This window comes from Hyla sarda, chromosome 4 (assembly GCF_029499605.1).
Source record: "Hyla sarda isolate aHylSar1 chromosome 4, aHylSar1.hap1, whole genome shotgun sequence".
Classification (NCBI taxonomy): Eukaryota; Metazoa; Chordata; class Amphibia; order Anura; family Hylidae; genus Hyla; species Hyla sarda.
In genome coordinates this window covers 338,308,103-338,326,660 of record NC_079192.1, presented here as the reverse complement: position 1 = coordinate 338,326,660, position 18,558 = coordinate 338,308,103, and the positions used below count along the sequence as shown (strand labels likewise).

Sequence of the window (18,558 nt, the reverse complement as noted above, 5' to 3'; positions counted from 1 at the left end):
GATTTACAGCTCCCAGCAGATCTTTCTTACTTTTATATGTAAGGATTTGCTTTATATACATTAGTTATCTACTTATTTTTCTTTCATTCTCACTTTTTCCTATTTTTGGATGACATTTTGGTGCCTTTAGAACCAATTACCAGGTTCCCATAGAGTTCTGGTCTCAACATACAATGGTTTCAACATACAATGGTCGTTCCAGAACCAATTAATATTGTAACTTGAGGGACCACAGTACACATATTTGGCATCACTGCATTTCCTTTGAAACTACAGCAATGTCTATATCTAGATCAAATTATTGCTAATTTTTAAATGTGATCTTGTATAACTTTATTGTAAAGCAACATAGCATAAGGGGCCTTGCTGCATATTCAATAAAGAGATCAAAGAGAATACTGAAAGATTTCACGAGATGTATAACGCTGACTCAACGCGCAATTTCATCCCCATCAAGGTGCTTGTTAGGTTCATTTCACATCTCCTATATAAACAGCTGTGTTAGGGAACATCCCTTTGTGTGATGTGCTCAGCAACTAATAATTATAAAATAACATTTATATCCAGATAGAACAGGATTATGACAGAGTTGAATGCTATGTCTATCATTTACAGGACATCCTTGCATTCCTTCTTATGTTCCTGCCCGTCATTAAACTTTCTATGGCTGAAAATGATAGATTTTAGAGATGAGCGAACTTACAGTAAATTCGATTCGTCACGAACTTCTAAGCTCGGCGGTTGCTGACTTTTCCTGCATAAATTAGTTCAGCTTTCCGGTGCTCCGGTGGGCTGGAAAAGGTGGATACATTCCTAAGAAAGAGTCTCCTAGGACTGTATCCACCTTTTCCAGCCCACGGGAGCACCTGAAAGCTGAACTAATTTATGCAGGAAAAGTCATCAACTGCCGAGCCGAGAAGTTTGTGACGAATCGAATTTACTGTAAGTTCGCTCATCTCTAATAGATTTCACAGAATTTGTCACACTTACACTTTCTGATCCTGTTGTAGTAACAAAGCAGCTGAGTTATCAAGCTGAACAATAAATACAGCAAACTGCCTGTTCTTCTCATCGTACCTGCGTAAAAGAGAAAAAGAAATCACAGCTTACACAAACCAGACTCAACAGAAGACTGAAGAACTGACCCATTGTACCAAATATACAAATCTCATACTGGAATTCATTTAAAGGGTTTGTCCAGTTTAGAAACCCATTTTCATATACGGTTGTGGGTTTCGGAATTAAATGAGTATTCCAGGCAAAACCTTTTTTTTATATATATATATATATCAACTGGCTCCGGAAAGTTAAACAGATTTGTAAATTACTTCTATTAAAAAATCTTAATCCTTCCAATAGTTATTAGCTTCTGAAGTTTTCTGTCTAACTGCTCAATGATGATGTCACGTCCCGGGAGCTGTGCATGATGGGAGAATATCCCCATAGGAACTGCACAGCTCCCGGGACGTGAGTCATCAGAGAGCAGTTAGACAGAAAACCACAACTCAACTTCAGAAGCTAATAACTATTGGAAGGATTACGATTTTTTAATAGAAGTAATTTACAAATCTGTTTAACTTTCCGGAGCCAGTTGATATATATATAAAAAAAAAGAGTTTTGGCCTGGAATACCCCTTTAATAAAGGATGTCCCTGTTCAGGATCCTCATTTCGTGGCCAGAGGGGAGAGCTGTTACAAAGAGCGCCTCTTGCTTTGGATGACCTTCCAGTCTGCATTAGGCTGGCTTCATACTAAGTTTTAAGCAATACGGAACCGTATACGGCTGGCAAAAATGAGCCCACCGTACTCCGGTCGGCTCATTAAAGTGAATGAGAAGCTGCATGGGTCCGGCTGGGATACGGGAGCACCCGGTTTTTAAAATTCCAAGACGGACCCGGCAGCCGTAGGCTGCAAACATAATGTGAATGCAGCCTAACTTGTATACATACATTTATAGGAGATCTGTCAGCTGCATTTGCTGCTAAGAGCTGCAGAGGCTTTTTATTTCTAAACCAAATGCCAATGAAGTTGTCCCAAGTTTTTGTGCCACAGCCTGCCACACCTCTTCACCCATCCTTACATTCCAGCCCCTCCTTGACTGACAAAGTGCTCTGTATATCAGTCAAGGAAGAGCTGGGAGGGGGAGGCAGGTGACCAGGCATGCCAGGTTGTGGCACTTGAGCAGCCTGACCCTGCCTCCTTGACACTTGGCAGAAAAACAACAAGGTAAATGGAAAGATTTCCCCAAACTTTTGTTAGGGTAAGATCACACCTATCCAGAGGATAACATCTATAGCAGATACAGTACATGTAAGCGAACACTTTTTTAACTTTTAACAACCTGTAGTTATTCGAGGCCTTGCCTCTCTGTGGGACACATCATACATTTTTACGGCATTATTTTCCGGTAAATATATATTAGCATGTAATGTACTTGACTTCATATGAATGGCAAGATCACAATCAGTCCCTGTATGTGAGGGGAGGGGGAGAAAGAAGTAGGAATGTTTGGGGACTGTGACTATAAATGAAACCACAGGTAAGCTTTAGAGAGATAGGTTTTTAGGTCTCACAGACTGTAAGGTACCATTTCAAAGGTTACAAGAAATTCAAACATTTCAGCTCTGAGTTTATCCTTACTTCATCCCAATCTTGATCCTGGCTGTACTCAGACTTTCTTGATCATCACCATCACAATCTGTATTTTCCAACATCTGCCTAAAGCAACACAAACATTTTTGTTCACATTTTTACCATATACAATCCAAACAAGGTTAAATGTAGAAATACACATGATGGCCTTAAAGGACCCTTAGAAGTCAGGAACTAATAAACCTGGCATTTAGTCTTTTTTTTTTTTGGGGGGGGGGGGGGGCTGGGGGGGAATAGGAACCTTCTTGCTTACATCCAGAGGCTAAAATGCTTCCAAGTCATATTTATCAGATCTGACACAGTTTGGGCACCCCAGGTAAAAAATTGTATTAATGTGCATAAAGAAGCCAAGGAAAGATGGAAAATTCTCCAAAAGGCATCAAATTACAGATTAGACATTCTTATAATATGTCAACAAAAGTTAGATTTTATTTCCATCATTTACACTTTCAAAATAACAGAACACAAAAAAAATGGCGTCTGCAAAAGTTTGGGCACCCTGCAGAATTTATAGCATGCACTGCCTCCTTTGCAAAGCTGAGACCTGCCAGTGTCATGAATTGTTCTCAATCATCATCTGGGAAGACCAGGTGATGTCAAACTCAAAGGTTTTAAATGCCCAGACTCATCTGACCTTGCCCCAACAATCAGCACCATGGGTTCTTCTAAGCAATTGTCTAGAAATCTGAAACTGAAAATAGTTGACGCTCACAAAGCTGGAGAAGGCTAAAAGAAGATAGCAAACGTTTTCAGATGTCAATATCCTCTGTTCGGAATGTAATTAAGAAATGGCAGTTATCAGGAACAGTGGAAGTTAAAGCAAGATCTGGAAGACCAAGAAAAATATCAGACAGAACAGCTCGCAGGATTGTGAGAAAAACTATTCAAAACCCACGTTTGACTGCACAATCCCTCCAGAAAGATCTGACAGACCCTGGTATTGTGGTACACTATTCCACTATAAAGAGATACTTGTACAAATATGGTCTTCATGTAAGAGTCATCAGAAGAAAACGTCTTCTACGTCCTCACCACAAAAATCAGCGTTTGAACGTTGCAAATGAACATATAGACAAGCCTGATGCATTTTGGAAACAAGTTCTGTGGACCGATGAGGTTAAAATTTTACTTTTTGGCACGGAATGAGCAAAGGTACGTTTGGAGAAGAAGGGGAACAGAATTTAATGAAAAGAACCTTTGTCCAACTGTTAAGCATGGGGGTGGATCAATCATGCTTTGGGGTGGTATTGCAGCCAGTGGCACAGGGAACATCTCACGAGTAGAAGGAAAAATGGATTCAATAACATTTCAGCAAATATTGGATGCTAACTTGATGCCATCTGTGAAAAAGCTGAAGATAAAGAGAGGATGGCTTCTACAAATGGATAATGATCCTAAACACACCTCGAAATCCAATCTCCTGACCTCAAAATAATTGAAAATCTATGGATAGACCTTAAAAGAGCAGTGCGTGACAGACAGCCCAGAAATCTTAAAGAACTGGAAGACTTTTGTAAGGAAGAATGGGCAAAGATACCTCAAACAAGAATTGAAAGACTCTTGGCTGGCTACAAAAAGCGTTTACAAGCTGTGATACTTGCCAAAGGGGGCAGTATAAGATATTAACTCTGCAGGGTGCCCAAACTTTTGCAGACGCCATTTTTTTGTTTTCTGTTATTTTGAAAGTGTAAATGATGGAAATAAAATCTAACTTTTGTTGACATATTATAAAAATGTCTAATCTGTAATTTGATGCATTTTTTGAGATTTTTCCATCTTTCCTTGGCTTCTTTATGCACATTTATACAAATTTTTACCTGGGGTGCCCAAACTTTTGGTCCCCACTGTATACTGCATGTGAAGAATATCACAGCCTTGTAGCTGAGCTAGTTGGACATAATGTCCCAGATTTATCAATCTGCCTGAATCCCAAAATGTATGATTTTGCCCATAGCTGTGATTGTTTGTTATGGACAGATCACTACAATGTTTGTCTCCCATAGATTGATAAATCTGGTCAGTTGGTTGCAGGTTTTTAGCCTTTGAATTCACTAACAGCATGCAGAGATCTTAAATGGGCACTGTTCTTATAAAAAACTTTAATACTGTATCTGATTGAGGTTGCTTTAGGATTAGTACCTCCCCTTGTTGCGTCCCGGCTCCCGTGCGCCTCCCACTAGTGTCTAGCGTTTGGAGGAAGTGATTTTTCACTTGATGAAGTCACTTCCTCCCTGCGCTCTATGGTACCGATATATGCAGTGGAGCTACATGGAAGGGAGGAGCTTTTTGCAGAAAAGCCACCAGACTCAGACTTTACAATTGCTGAATTCCATCCAAGTATGTAAATTGGATACGGAATGAGGGACATGAAAAGGGAGGTCATGGAATAAGGGGTCATGGAATGAGGGGAATAGACTTGGAATTGAGCGGGTCGGATATGAAATGTGGTAATGGACATAAAGTAGTCTAACATTTAGGCCTTTTGTTTTTATTCTTTTAGGAAGTCCAAAGTTTTGGGAGGGGATGGGTCGTCTCCTAATCAGGGTCATCTTATAATCGAGCAAATATGTCATCTTACAGTGCATGTAATAATAACATTTGTAATGTATATTCTGTTCAAAAGTATTAATTATTCTATGTAGAAATGGACCCTATACTTTATGCCACTAAGGGTCCTAGTTCAAAGCACACTGAGACAAAGTACAGGAAATGCAGGTGAGACTAGCAGAACAAGCCTGCTCAGAGCGTGCAGCATAGAGCGCGCAGCATAGAGCGCGCAGCATAGAGCGCGTAGCATAGAGCGCGCAGCATAGAGCACGCAGCATAGAGCGCGCAGCATAGAGCACACAGCATAGAGCGCGCAGCATAGAGCACACAGCATAGAGCACACAGCATAAAGCACACAGCATAGGGCGCGCAGCATAGAGCACACAGCATAGAGCGCGCAGCATAGAGCACACAGCATAGAGCGCGCAGCATAGAGCACACAGCATAGAGCACACAGCATAGAGCACACAGCATAGAGCACACAGCATAGAGCACACAGCATAGAGCACACAGCATAGAGCACACAGCATAGAGCGCGCAGCATAGAGCAAACAGCATAGAGCAAACAGCATAGAGCGCGCAGCATAGAGCACACAGCATAGAGCCACTGCATTGAGGGTTGTGGAAGTTCATCCAGATGTGTAGGAAAGCTTCATGCTTAAAAAAAAGAATGCCCCCTCCTCAGTGAAAGAAGACCTGACAGAGCAGCAAAATGGAGGCAATAGGGTCATAAAAGTCAGCAAAAAAGATTTAGAAAAACAGACCTACAAAAGTAATGCATGAGCTCTCTTTTCTTCTTTTTTACTCATTATAGGTACACTAAAACAACTCTGAATAAGTATATTATAAAGTTGTAGACCCAGATCCTACACAAGAAATGAACAGCAACAGGAAAATCATAAAATAATGAAAAATATGTATTTTAGGCATATGCATCTGTAACAATTGTGATACCTCTGTGTAGCTGCCTCATAGACCCCACTGTCTCCAGCAACAGACTCATCGGACACAGCGGCTGACACCCCCGATACTTTCAAACCAGATACTGGAAGGCAACTTAGACCTGTTCATAGTTATTGACAAAGAAACATAAATGAAATATTCTGATCATGAAGCACACATTGTAGTACATTGTACATTGGAGTGATCGCCATTAGTAATACTGTAATGATCAGCACATTCTTCCTACTTAACTTCTGCATTTTACTTCTGGAAAAATATAATATAACAAGTTATGGATACTAGATTAAAGTGGCTAGAACATTGATCCAGGGACTTATTATGACTGTCATATCGGAGTCAGGAAGCAATGTTTCCTCTGTTATGGGGCAATTGCATCAGTCTCGTGTTGTTTTTTTTTTTTTGCCTTCCTCTGGATCAACACAGTAGGGTTCTAGGTTAAACTTGATGGACGCTTGTCTTTTTTTTTCAACCTTACAAACTATGTTACTATGCTATATCTCTGTGGTTTCCAGCTACTTTAGAAGCTCACATATTGTGATACTAAAAAAAGATACAATGTGTTACTGTTTCTTTAAATGAAAGGATTAAGATAATCGCCACAGCCAACAAACTATTACAGGAACAACATTCTGCCAATTTCAGCATTGGAGAAAAGCTGTTTAATGCCACTGCTGTCATGTTGTTATGTGTCTTACAGCCAGGATAATAAAAACTTCCCCCCCATACTACATTTTTATACATTATCTATCAGTTGGCCAATGGAAACTGTTCCCTTAATAACATTATTAGAAAATACTTGCACAATTGATCAAAAGTTCTTTCATGTTTCCTCATAACAATATATTTCTCCACAAACTACTCTTTATAATTGCAATTAAAGAGACTTTCACCTCAGAAGCCCACTCCCAAACTACAGTCATTAGTAAACCGTTTAAGGCTATGTTCACACATAGTATTATGGGCAGTAGTTTGTTCAGTATTTTAACCAGAACCAGGAGGTGTAAATCTTTCTCAAAATACTTTGTGTGAACAAAGCTTCAGACTAGTTTCCCAACAGTGTAATAGGGGTGCATCTCATTTTCTCTGTATTTTGGCCACAAGCCCCAGCCCGACTGCAGATCAGATGACCAAAACTTACAGCTAAAAATATGGAATCAGAACCATAATTCATTTGTCTTTATTCCACTTGTGTAAAACTGGCTCAAGGATGGTGCCAAACAGTTTTTTTTTTTTTAAAACTTACTTCAGTGTTTGATGCCAAAACTGAATATAAAACTGACACAAAAACCTGTGTGTGAACCCACCTAAAAAAAGCCTGCTTTCCCCCACTGCCCACCTGCAGACAGGCTATGTACTGCAAGCTGATGTGCGAAGAGGACTTCTAAGCTTTGTATTGAAGAGGACTCCTAGGACTCTCTCCTAAGCATGCAGTACATGGCCCATATGTGGGGTTACAGCCAGGGAACGCTAGTGAGTAAAAAAATAAACTTTACGATCAGCAAAACTGATCATAAACTGTACCTGTTAATTTAAAAAGAAATTGACATGTCCTGTCTTTGAAATATGTCAAAAGCTTTGATCAGTTGGGGTCTGAGTGTTCAGACCCCCCACCAATCATGAGGTCTGAGTGTTCAGACCCCCCACCAATCATGAGGTCTGAGTGTTCAGACCCCCCACCAATCATGAGGTCTGAGTGTTCAGACCCCCCACCAATCATGAGGTCTCAGTGTTCAGACCCCCACCAATCATGAGGTCTGAGTATTCAGACCCCCCACCAATCATGAGGTCTCAGTGTTCAGACCCCCCACCAATCATGAGGTCTGAGTATTCAGACCCCACACCAATCATGAGGTCTGAGTATTCAGACCCCCCACCAATCATGAGGTCTGAGTATTCAGACCCCCCACCAATCATGAGGTCTCAGTGTTCAGACCCCCCACCAATCATGAGGTCTGAGTATTCAGACCCCACACCAATCATGAGGTCTGAGTGTTCAGAGCCCCACCAATCATGAGGTCTGAGTGTTCAGAGCCCCACCAATCATGAGGTCTGAGTGTTCAGACCCCCCACCAATCATGAGGTCTGAGTGTTCAGAGCCCCCACCAATCATGAGGTCTGAGTGTTCAGAGCCCCACCAATCATGAGGACTGAGTGTTCAGAGCCCCACCAATCATGAGGTCTGAGTGTTCAGAGCCCCACCAATCATGAGGTCTGAGTGTTCAGACCCCCCACCAATCATGAGGTCTGAGTGTTCAGACCCCCACCAATCATGAGGTCTGAGTGTTCAGACCCCCACCAATCATGAGGTCTGAGTGTTCAGACCCCCACCAATCATGAGGTTTGAGTGTTCAGAGCCCCACCAATCATGAGGACTGAGTGTTCAGAGCCACACCAATCATGAGGTTTGAGTGTTCAGACCCCCCCACCAATCATGAGGTCTGAGTGTTCAGACCCCCACCAATCATGAGGTCTGAGTGTTCAGACCCCCACCAATCATGAGGTCTGAGTGTTCAGACCCCCACCAATCATGAGATACAGCCATTACAAGCACTCTGCTGAGCACTGTGTTCCCTGTGATCACTGTGGTCTCTATCTCATAGCAGCAGTTGGTCTCCATAGACGTACAAAGTGAGACAGCTAAACGTATACCTCCATGGTTCTCTGCCTTTTCTGCCTTTGGAAGCATATGTAGGAAAAGTAAGGGGATCATGCATTATAGAAGCCGTATTATGGCCCTGTATAAAACGGAGCTAAAATGCATCTGCATACATGAGTCCTAATGTGTTGTGCACTTGGCATCGTTTTTTCACCAGCTTTATATGGATGGACTTTACAAGAGGGTAGCAGCGGTGATGCGCAGCACCTAAGAGCCCTATTAACCATTTTCGGTGTCAGCTTTAGTTTACCTTGTCCAACAGCTTTGCCTTCTGTTTCATTGAGATAGTTATCCGCAGAAAGACCAAATTCAGAAAAATGGTTGCTTAGATCAAAATCATCAAAATCCATATTGCTTAAGAAAGCATCTCCTGTTAAAAGAGGGTCTGTTACAAGAGGCGAACAAGGAGGAGATGGCGAAGAAAGCGAGGACCTGGGTGACAACGAGGTCATAGATTTAGGAGTACCAGACAAAGACCTAAAGGCCTGCATACGACTTGTCGGATCAGTCTTTTGAGATTTAACCACTTCATTTTCATGAATGGTTGTAATACAACCAGAAGGTCTAAACCCAGATGTTCCTTCCTGAAGCAAAAAGTCCATATTGTTCTGGTATTCCATGTCTAATTGATCTAACTGTTCATAGTACAAATCTGTACAACTTGCAGATGTAGATGAATCCTGACTTGAGGTCACTAGCGATCCCATGCTGGATGCTAAAGATCCAGGGCTGCTGCCCGATGAAAGTGACTGAGTGCTAGTTGAGAGACTGAAAACATAAAATAAATAAAATATATTATCTCAGATGATACTATAAAGTGATTTTACAGCTTGATATATAAAATACAGGAATATATTACAGTGGTCCATTTTATACACACAGAGCCATCATTTGCAGTATATTTTGTTCTTTTAAATGATCAGTAAGCCTTTTTATCCTCCTAGCAACACAAGGATACCTTACCCCATGTTGTACACAATAATATTTTGCATCTATAATATGTTTATTTTTCACGGTCCGTAATACGGAACTAATGTTAATCCATATGGCTGTTCATGTGGGCATACAAAATAAACATATATCTTAAAAATGTAGCACATGCTTCTTTCATCTGTTTTGTGAATGAAAAACACCCACTGAGGTCTAAAAATGGAGATTCAAATAGGGATGCATCCCTATTTGATCCGTACTGCATCTGGATTTGTTTAGTACTTTCATTTTTTTTGCATCTGTTTTTCACAAAGTAATTACATTTTCTGTCTAAAAGATAGCCCATCAGTATTTGCTGTAGAAAAAATACTGATAAAATACTGATGGTAATTCATCTGTCACATAACTGTATATCCGATCAGTATGACGGACACATTTCCTTATGCTGATGTGAAACCACCCTTAGGCTAGGAGGCACAGTGCTGCAGACCCATTGGGGGAGATTTATCAAAACCTGTGCAGAGGAAGAGTGGTGCAGTTGCCCATAGCAACCAATCAGATTGCTTCTTTCATTTTCCACAGGCCTCTAAAGAGGCCTGTGGAAAATGAAAGAAGCAATCAGATTGGTTGCTATGGGCAACTGCACCACTATTCCTCTGCACAGGTTTTGATAAATCTCCCCCCATTAACTTTAATGGCTTGAAAGTGTACCTATCATTTCAACAAACTTTGTCCATGTCATAGTGACACGTCAGAGGTTTGTCTCAGTCGGAATCTGGGTGCTGAGACCCCCGATATATAGAAAGAAGGGGCAGAAGTCTGCAGCTGCACACACCGTGTCCCTTCAATTCCACTCTGTGCAGCTAAAGCAAGCGCTATACAGGATTGCCAGAAGTAACACAGACTTGTATTGTAATTCTGTATGACACTGACTTGTGCCCTTCATTTTAGCAAACGTAGGGGGTCTCAGTACCCTGAGCACAACAATTCAAACTTCTGACATGTAACTATGAAAGTTTGTTAACTAATGACTTTATTCAGCCAATTCCCAAGTGTATACTTTTTTTTGCAGGAATAAAAAGCGTAGTCTCCTGCGTTTCCGAGTCCCGCACATATTAAGAGCCCTGTACAGTACACAGTGTCCGAAGGAGCAGCATCTCCTGGCACAGGTAAAGAGCAAACAGAACATGTAGTACTATACTGCACTGTAGGGAGGCGCTACAATACAATGAGTGCATGTACTTTAGTAATACAATGGTTTTACAGAGAAATGTCTATGCTTGTTGTCTAGACCTTCCAGTTAGTAACACGTGGCACAGATTGCCAATGTCTGTTGCACTGAATGTTAAATGTGGTTTCACATCACAATGGCCCCTGAAAAGACCATTGTATGTTAAAAATATTGTAACCTGAGGCTACTGTAACTTGAGGGACCACTGTACTGGGTGTGTACAGTTGTGTCATGCAAGCATTACACCCTGTTTAAAGTGATTATTAATATACACTATACTAGTGTACACCTTGTGGTTTATTACCTACCTTCTCAATTGTGTATGCAGTGATGCTATTAACTTTGTTGTCTCTTCTAACTCCCGGACCAACTGGTTTCTTTTGCTGCTCATCTTCAATCTAAAATAAAAAAAGACACCAATAAATGTATACTGTAGTGAAAATATATTCACATTATATAAAGAGAAGTTTCAGTAAACGAATACAAGCTTACCCCATAAAGTATACATAATTAGTTAAAGGGGTACTCTACTGCTAGACATCTTATCCCCTATCAAAAGGATATATATTAGATGTCTGATCGCGGTTGGGTCCTGCCGCTGGGGCCCCCAGCGATCTCCTGCAGCACAAAGCTGACACACCCCCTCCCATAGACATGAATGGAGGCGGTGTGGTGTGACGTCACAAGGAGTGCTCTTTTCTGTCCGATAGCACTCCTCTGTGCTCTCTTCTGTCCGATAGTACTTCTCTGTGCTCTCACCTGTCTGATAGTACTCCTCTGTGCTCTCTCCTGTCTGATAGCATTCCTCTGTGCTCTCTCCTGTCTGATAGTACTCCTCTGTGCTCGCTCCTCTCTGATAGTACTCCTCTGTATTCTCTTCTGTCCGATAGTACTTCTGTGCTCTCACCTGTCTGATAGTACTCCTCTGTGCTCTCTCCGGTCTGTTAGCACTCCTCTGTGCTCTCTTCTGTCCGACAGTACTTCTCTGTGCTCTCACCTACGCCTCTGTGCTCACTCCTGTCTGATAGCATTCCTCTGTGCTCTCTCCTGTCTGATAGTACTCCTCTGTACTCTCTCCTGTCTGATAGCATTCCTCTGTGCTCTCTCCTGTCTGATAGCATTTCTATGTGCTCTCTCCTGACTGATAACACTCCTCTTTGCTCTCACCGGTCTGATAAGACTCTTGTGTGCTCTCTCCTGTTTGATAGTACTCCTCTGTACTCTCTCCTGTCTGATAGCATTCCTCTGTACTCTTTTCTGTCTGATAGCACTCCTCTGTGCTCTCTCCTGTCTGATAGTACTCCTCTATGCTCTCTCCTGTCTGATATGACTCTTATGTGCTCTCTCCTGTCTGATAGGACTACTCTGTGCTCTCTCCTGTCTGATAGTACTCCTCTATGCTCTCTCCTGTCTGATATGACTCTTATGTGCTCTCTCCTGTCTGATAGGACTCCTCTGTGCTCTCTCCTGTCTGATAGGACTCCTCTGTGCTCTCTCCTGTCTGATGGGACTCCTCTGTGCTCTCTCCTGTCTGACGGGACTCCTCTGTGCTCTCTCCTGTCTGATAGCATTCCTCTGTGCTCTCTCCTGTCTGATAGCACTCCTCTATGCTCTCTCCTGTCTGATAGGACTCCTCTGTGCTCTCTCCTGTCTGATACGACTCCTCTGTGCTCTCTCCTGTCTGATAGTACTCCTCTGTGCTCTCTCCTGTCTGATAGCATTCCTCTGTGCTCTCTCCTGTCTGATAGCACTCCTCTATGCTCTCTCCTGTCTAATAGTACTCTTCTATGCTCTCTCCTGTCTGATAGTACTCTTCTATGCTCTCTCCTATTTGATAGGACTCCTCTGTGCTCTCTCCTGACTGATAGGACTCCTCTGTACTCTCTCCTGTCCTATCAGACAAAGGATTGCTATCCTACCCTCACTTACTGGACTTTGTCCATGCCTGTGCTTCAGCTTGGACAAACCCATGATTTTATAAGCCATGATTTGTATACAAAGGAAATGAAATTGAAGTATATAGGAAAGGTGAATATTTTGCCAAGATGTACAACATATAAAAAGTTTTTGTATCTGACAGCATTATACCATATCATTATATATTAATATCATTATAATAAACACAATACATTGTATGTGTGATGCATGCATGCGCTGGGACCTTCAGAATGAGAGACACTCTCTTTAATTACTCATCACGCTGGAAGCAAGTCAGCTTTTAAAAAGCAAGGCTTATTCACACTAAGTATTTTTCAAGAGGAATTCCGCTCCAGAAAATACAGTGCAGCAGTCTACCATTGTTTTCAATGGGATTCTGCTGCCATCCACAATATTTGTGTTCATTCTTTTAGCGGAATCCGCTTGGAAATGCATTGCCATCTATGGAGACAGCGCATTTACAAGCGTTTCTAGAGCAGCTTGTTCTGTCTGCATCTGCTACAGATGGAATATCAGTCTGGATGGAGATTCAATAATGTGAATGAGCCCTTATATTCTAAAGCCAATAATAATAGTAAAGGAATGTCCCTATATTTTTTGTATGCATGTATGAATGTGTGTTATGTTGTTGGTTATGTTTAATTTCAATTAAACAGAGTTACTGTAATTACTACAAACTGTAACTAACTGTATCACATCCATAAATTGAAGGCTAAATAAGCAGCCTGATGAGTAAGATGAGAAAAAACAAAGCTACCTACCATATCTATCATCCTCAATACATACACACGAGCAGAAGAGATAATGTCTAACATAAAAAACCACACAAAGGGACCTCATTTAAAGGGAACAAACATCTTATAAACAAATGTGAAATGTGACTGAATGCATCCTCAATGTGTCCTGATAGATAACTGTTATCTATTGTTCCCCTAGTGACCATTTTTTACGTAGTGTCATACTGAAAAGAATTTACATATCATAAATCCACAGCACATGATAACACCCACACCACAACCAGAAGAAGTGTGTGAGGTTCTTTTTATTACCCAGTCACTGAAAAAATAGGTAATTAGGGTCCTTTCTACAATGTCCAAAATGTAAACTAATGAGGTTATAAGGCCTGTACAGTACGCCTGTGTTTAACTGTATAGACCGGCCTGCAAGACTGAGGCCTAATGACCTTATCCATCATTGGGGTGCATGGTAGTTCTATATCTTCACTTTCGGTAAATTTTTTTGTGGGAAAAATGTACAGACTGATAATAAATTTGTTATAGTGCTACCTGGTCCAGACTTTTATAGCTGTATCTTAAAAACGTACCTGTGGAAACTTTTTATATAATATACATTGATTAAAATGTATATATTTGGGGTGAAAAAAATGCTATTGCCTCTGTGCAGAGACAAAACAAAGGAAGTCATTGCAGGACAAGCAGGGCTCTGTGTAGGCTACTGGCATGTCAATCATCCTGCTGTGTGAGCCAGGAGCGTGTCACAGAACCCTTACTGTACAGATCCCCACTTGTCCTCAGTGTACAGAGCCCTGCTTGTCCTCAGTGTACAGAGCCCTGCTTGTCCTCAGTGTACAGAGCCCTGCTTGTCCTCCGTGCACAGAGCCCTGCTTGTCCTCCGTGTACAGAGCCCTCCTTGCCTCAGTGCACAGAGCCCTGCTTGTCCTCAGTGTACAGAGCCCTGCTTGTCCTCAGTGTACAGAGCCCTACTTGTCCTCAGTGTACAGAGCCCTGCTTGTCCTCAGTGTACAAAGCCCTGCTTGTCCTCAGTGTACAGAGCCCTGCTTGTCCTCAATGTACAGAGCTCTGCTTGTCCTCACTGCACAGTCCCTGCTTATCCTCAGTGTACAGAGCCCTCCTTGCCTCAGTGCACAGAGCCCTGCTTGTCCTCAGTGTACAGAGCCATGCTTGTCCTCAGTGTACAGAGCCATGCTCGTCCTCAGTGCACAGAGCCCTGCTTGTTCTCAGTGTACAGAGCCCTGCTTGTCCTCAGTGCACATAGCCCTGCTTGTCCTCATGATACAGAGCCCTGCTTGTCCTCATGATACAGAGCCCTGCTTGTCCTCAGTGTACAGAGCCCTTCTTGTCCTCATGATACAGAGCCCTACTTGTCCTCATGATACAGAGCCCTGTTTGTCTTCATGATACAGAACCCTGCTTGTTCTCAGGATACAGAGCTCTGCTTGTCCTCAGTGTACAGAGCCCTGCTTGTCCTCAGTGTATAGAGCCCTCCTTGTCCTCAGTGCACATAGCTCTGCTTGTCCTCATGATACAGAGCCCTGCTTGTCCTCATGATACAGAGCCCTGCTTGTCCTCATGATACAGAGCCCTGCTTGTCCTCAGTGTACAGAGTCCTGCTTGTCCTCATGATACAGAGCCCTGCTTGTCCTCATGATACAGAGCCCTGCTTGTCCTCAGTGCACAAAGCATTTATTTTATTTTTTATGCGCCTCATGAAAAATGAAAGAAGCGATCTGATTGGTTGCTAGGGGAAACTACACCACTCGTCCTCTACACAGATTTTCATAAACCTCCCCCATAGGCCCTCATTTACTAAGAGTGTTGTGTTTTTACTTGTGGAAAATGTTGTTTCAGACTTGAAGGATTTCACTCTATGTACTATGGGGATTTACAGATTCACGAGTCGGGAAAGTTTTCTGACCAGCTTTTTCTTGATGGAAATTTCCAGCCATTTATTTACAGGATTTTCTGTGAATTTAATTGTAAATAGGTTGCGTTGTGAAATCACACCCCTTTTCTGACCAACCATGCCCCTTTTTAGGGTTTGTCGGGCTTATTTCGGCGCACCGCGCCACATTTTGGTGCCCAACCCAACAAAACAGGTCGGGTTTGCAATAGATAAACCTGAATAACACAAGATACACTATCACCATCCTATGTGCTGTAAGTTTATTTTACGATGGGACATCGTAATAATTGAGGTGCAGCGCTACATTATACCTCTAGCATTAATATGATGGCAATGAGGCAGCTATAGTTATTTAAAACAGCTATAACATTATTTGTCCGGAAGATAATTTGTACTTGAACACACAGTTTTATTGTGAGAAATTTATTCTTAAGTTCAAAAAACTTACAGAAACTATATGGCATAGAAGCTTATTTTGTTACCACAATTATTACAATCTTGTTACGCCTAGCGCTCCGGGTCCCCGCTCCTCCCCGGAGCGCTCACGGCGTCTTTCTCCCTGCAGCGCCCCGGTCAGTCCTGCTGACCGGGAGCGCTGCACTGTCTTGGCCGTTGGGGATGCGATTCGCACAGCGGGACGCGCCCGCTCGCGAATCGCATCCCAGGTCACTTACCCGTCCCGGTCCCCTGCTGTCATGTGCTGGCGCGCGCGGCTCCGCTCTCTAGGGCGCGCGCGCGCCAGCTCTCTGAGACTTAAAGGGCCAGTGCACCAATGATTGGTGCCTGGCCCAATTAGCTTAATTGGTTCCCACCTGTTCCCTGGCTATATCTAGTCACTTCCCTTGCACTCCCTTGCCGGATCTTGTTGCCTTAGTGCCAGTGAAAGCGTTCCTTGTGTGTTCCTTGCCTGTGTTTCCAGACCTTCTGCCGTTGCCCCTGACTACGATCCTTGCTGCCTGCCCCGACCTTCTGCTACGTCCGACCTTGCTTCTGCCTACTCCCTTGTACCGCGCCTATCTTCAGCAGCCAGAGAGGTGAGCCGTTGCTAGTGGATACGACCTGGTCACTACCGCCGCAGCAAGACCATCCCGCTTTGCGGCGGGCTCTGGTGAAAACCAGTAGTGGCTTAGAACCGGTCCACTAGCACGGTCCACGCCAATCCCTCTCTGGCACAGAGGGTCCACTACCTGCCAGCCGGCATCGTGACAGTAGATCCGGCCATGGATCCCGCTGAGGTGCCGCTGCCAAGTCTCGCTGATCTTCCCACGGTGGTCGCTCAGCAATCGCAGCAGATTGCCCAACAAGGACAGCAGCTGTCGCAGTTGACCGCCATGTTACAGCAACTTCTGCCTCTGCTACAGCAGCAACCATCTCCTCCGCCAGCTCCTGCACCTCCTCCGCAGCGAGTGGCCGCTCCTAGCCTCCGCTTGTCCCTGCCGGACAAATTTGATGGGGACTCCAGACTCTGCCGTGGATTTTTGTCTCAGTGTTCCCTGCATATGGAGATGATGTCGGACTTGTTTCCTTCAGAACGGTCTAAGGTGGCGTTCGTAGTAAGCCTTCTTTCAGGAAAGGCCTTGTCTTGGGCCACACCGCTCTGGGACCGCAATGATCCTGCCACAGCCACAGTCCAGGCCTTCTTCACTGAACTCCGGAGTGTCTTCGAGGAGCCAGCCCGAGCTTCTTCTGCCGAGACTGCCCTGTTGAACCTGGTCCAGGGTAATTCTTCCGTTGGCGAGTATGCCGTACAATTCCGTACTCTTGCTTCAGAATTATCCTGGAATAACGAGGCTCTCTGCGCGACCTTTAAAAAAGGCCTATCCAGTCGCATCAAGGATGTGCTGGCCGCACGAGAGATTCCTGCCAATCTGCAAGAACTCATTCATCTAGCTACCCGCATTGACATGCGTTTTTCTGAGCGACACCAAGAGCTCCGCCAGGAAAAAGACTCAGATCTCTGGGCACCTCTCCCACAGTATCCGTTGCAATCTACGCCTGGGCCTCCCGCCGAGGAGGCCATGCAAGTGGATAAGTCTCGCCTGACCCAGGAAGAGAGGAATCGCCGCAGGGAAGAAAATCTCTGTCTTTACTGTGCCAGTACCGAGCATTTCTTGGTGGATTGCCCTATCCGTCCTCCACGCCTGGGAAACGCACGCACGCACCCAGCTCACGTGGGTGTGGCGTCTCTTGGTTCCAAGTCTGCTCATCCACGTCTCACGGTACCCGTGCGGATTTCTTCTTCAGCCAACTCCTCCCTCTCAGCCGTGGCCTGCTTGGACTCCGGTGCCTCTGGAAATTTTATTTTGGAGTCGTTTGTTAATAAATTCAGCATCCCGGTGACCCGTCTCGTCAAGCCGCTCTACATATCCGCGGTCAACGGAGCCAGATTGGACTGCACCGTGCGTTACCGCACAGAGCCCCTCCTCATGTCTATTGGACCCCACCTTGAGAGGATTGAATTCTTCATTCTCCCCAACTGTACCTCTGAGGTCCTCCTCGGTCTGCCTTGGCTCCGGCTTCATTCCCCCACCATTGATTGGACCACCGGGGAGATCAGGAACTGGGACTCTGCCTGCCACAGGAAGTGCCTCTCCCCCCCTCCCAGTCCCGTCAGGCAGGCCTCTGTGCCTCCCCATGGTCCCCGTCCTGGTGTCACACTGCTCCGTGCCAGGCCTCGCCCTCTGCCCTCCCTCCCCATTCCCACTCCTGCTGTACTGCCTGCCGTTGAGGAAACCTTCCATTCTTTCCAGGTGTCCTCATCCCAGGGGAGGCAGTTACCGGACAAAGAGAAGGGGAGACCTAAGGGGGGGGGTACTGTTACGCCTAGCGCTCCGGGTCCCCGCTCCTCCCCGGAGCGCTCACGGCGTCTTTCTCCCTGCAGCGCCCCGGTCAGTCCTGCTGACCGGGAGCGCTGCACTGTCTTGGCCGTTGGGGATGCGATTCGCACAGCGGGACGCGCCCGCTCGCGAATCGCATC

The 18,558-nt window shown here is 44.2% G+C and overlaps 1 protein-coding gene across 1 annotated transcript in view; it reads right to left on the bottom strand.

Moving 5' to 3' along the window:
* Window positions 1–18,558, bottom strand: part of WWC1 (WW and C2 domain containing 1) — a 190,100-nt gene that overhangs the window by 35,869 nt on the left and 135,673 nt on the right. The window contains exons 10-14 of the mRNA XM_056516487.1: window positions 11,288–11,377; window positions 9,069–9,586; window positions 6,154–6,262; window positions 2,641–2,718; window positions 991–1,077 (exon numbers count right to left, since the gene is read on the bottom strand). Coding sequence (XP_056372462.1) covers window positions 991–1,077; window positions 2,641–2,718; window positions 6,154–6,262; window positions 9,069–9,586; window positions 11,288–11,377 — 882 coding nt within the window. The remainder of the gene's footprint in view (window positions 1–990; window positions 1,078–2,640; window positions 2,719–6,153; window positions 6,263–9,068; window positions 9,587–11,287; window positions 11,378–18,558) is intronic.